Source organism: Carlito syrichta, unplaced genomic scaffold (assembly GCF_000164805.1).
Source record: "Carlito syrichta isolate Samal-C Ts95f unplaced genomic scaffold, Tarsius_syrichta-2.0.1 Scaffold111608, whole genome shotgun sequence".
Classification (NCBI taxonomy): Eukaryota; Metazoa; Chordata; class Mammalia; order Primates; family Tarsiidae; genus Carlito; species Carlito syrichta.
In genome coordinates, this window is record NW_007055704.1 from 55,487 (window position 1) to 57,784 (window position 2,298).

At 60.7% G+C, this 2,298-nt stretch overlaps 1 protein-coding gene across 1 annotated transcript in view; it reads left to right on the top strand.

Moving 5' to 3' along the window:
- The first annotated feature begins 6 nt into the window (after positions 1-6).
- The window catches only part of GINS2 (GINS complex subunit 2), a 10,649-nt gene continuing 8,357 nt past the window's right edge, over positions 7-2,298 (top strand). The window contains exons 1-2 of the mRNA XM_008070461.1: positions 7-100; positions 1,558-1,672. Coding sequence (XP_008068652.1) covers positions 11-100; positions 1,558-1,672 — 205 coding nt within the window. The 5' untranslated portion in view covers positions 7-10. The remainder of the gene's footprint in view (positions 101-1,557; positions 1,673-2,298) is intronic.

The window sequence follows — 2,298 nt, forward strand, 5'->3', positions numbered from 1 at the left end:
TTGCGCCGCTATGGACGCGGCCGAAGTGGAGTTTCTGGCCGAGAAGGAGCTGGTGACCATCATCCCCAACTTCAGCCTGGACAAGATCTACCTCATCGGGGTAAGGGGCTCCCGCCGCCGCCGCCCACGCCTCTCGGGTCTCCCCGCGCGGGGCTGTCGGCCGCCGCCTCCCCTGCCGGGTTTCGGATGAGAACAGCGCGGCCACGACCGCGGGGTTCACTTGCCGGCGGCCCCGGAGGTCGGTTTCGTGTTTTAAATAAAAGCCCAGGCGCGGTGGCTCGCGCCTGTCATCCCAGCACCTGGGGAGGCCAAGGGGGGAGGATCGCCCGAGCCCAGGGCGTCGAGGCCAGCCTGGGCCACGTAGCGAGACCTCGCCTCTGCAAGGAAGAAAGACAGCAAAGGAAACCCCCAAACGAGCCGGGTTTGGTGCACCTGGGGCCCCAGCTGCCCGGGAGGCCGAGGTGGGAGGATCAGGCGGTGGAGGCCGCGGTGATCCTGCCACTGCACCCCAGCCTGGGCGACAGAGCGAGGCCCCCACTAGAACACAATACCCAGGCTGGGCTCGGGGGCACAGCCTGTCATCCCAGCACTTTGGGAGGCCGAGGCGAGCGGATTGCCTGAGCCGGCGGGCTCGAGACCCACCCGGGCAACTTGGCGAGACCTCGGCTCTGCAACTAACCAAAAATGAGCCGGGCGTGGTAGCGCGGGCCTGTAGTTCCGGCTACTTGGAAGGCTGAGGCGGAAGGATCGCGGAGCCCAGCAGGTCAGGGCTGGGGTGGCTGTGGGCGTGTCACTGCGCTCCAGCCGGGGCCACGGGACTCCAACGCAAAAAACAAAAGGCAACAACGATAAAAACCAACAGTAAACAAACAGAAGAGGCGCCTCCATGCTGGTGTGCAGCAGAAGCTGGGAGGGCCTCTGCACTGGGCCAGCTGGCGTCCCCACCTCCGGACGCTGCTGGGCCGGAGGTTGCCGGTGGGCACGGAAGGAAGATTAGCCCGCCGGGGATTAGACTAAGGATGACCCAGGTGTCCCCAGATGGGCGTTATCTTGGCCCAGGCGGGGAAAGCCCCATGGTGGTGCCATTGGAGGCCATGGGGTTCAGCGTTGCTTGGAGGGGCCCACTGGGCCTGTAATGACACCTGGGTTTCTTTCTTTCTTTTTTTTCTTTTTTTTTGAGTCAGGGTTTCACTGCATTGCCCAGACTGGAGGGCAGTGGCACAGTCATGGCCACCACAGCCGCGACCTGCTGGGCTCAGGCGATCCTCCCACCTCGGCCTCCTGAGCAGCAGGGACTACAGGTGCGCGCCACCATGCCTGGCTGATTTGTTTTGGTAGAGACGAGGTGTCACCACGTTGTCCAGGCTGGTCTCAAACTCCTGAGCTCAAGCCTGGGCCTTCCCAGGTGCTGGGATCACAGGTGTGAGCCGCCGGATCCGGCTGGCTTCATTTTTACTGGGACTTTGGTTCATGCAGCCCTTCCGCCTGTTTGCGAGCAGTGAGGCACGGTCACACTTTGGGCCTTGGCTCTCATGGGGGTCACTTTGTCTTTCGCAGGGCGACCTGGGACCCTTCAGCCCCGGCTTGCCGGTGGAGGTGCCGCTGTGGCTGGCCGTCAACCTGAAGCAAAGACAGAGGTGCCGCCTGCTGCCCCCGGCGTGGATGGACGTGGGTAAGGCTGGCGTGGGGCTGGGCTGGAGTGGCATCCGCTCCCCGCTTGGAGGCTTGGGGCTCCTTCCTGACCTCCTCCTCCATGTCCACCGACCAGCGTATGGTCCAGAGTCGCCATCAGCAGAGTCCGCCAAGCACTGTCCTGCTCATGTGAGCTCTTGGGGCGGGTGAAGGGTTTAGCCTGCATTTTGATATTCCCTATTTCAACTTGCTTAAAAGTCAAGACTGTTGTATGAACTCGAAGAGCATTTGATTAATTGATTTTGAGTTGGAGTCTCACTTTGTCACTTTGCTAGAGTGCAGTGACAATGCTCACGGCCACCGCATGGTGCTCCTCCTGCCTCAGCCTCCCAAGTAGCTGGAACCACAGGCCTGCACCACCACGCCAGGCTAACTTATTGGTTAACTGTAGAGATGAGGTCTCACCAAGTTGCCCAGGATGGTCTCAAACCTCAGGCTTAGGCAATCCTCTCGTCTCCGCCTCCCAAAGTGCTGGGATGACAGGCGTGAGCCACCGCGCCCGGCTGAGCATTTGTTTTACATTTTATTTATTTATTTTTATTTGTCTATTGATTTATTTTGAGTTGGAATCTCACTCTGTCACCCAGACTGGAGTGCAGTGGCTGC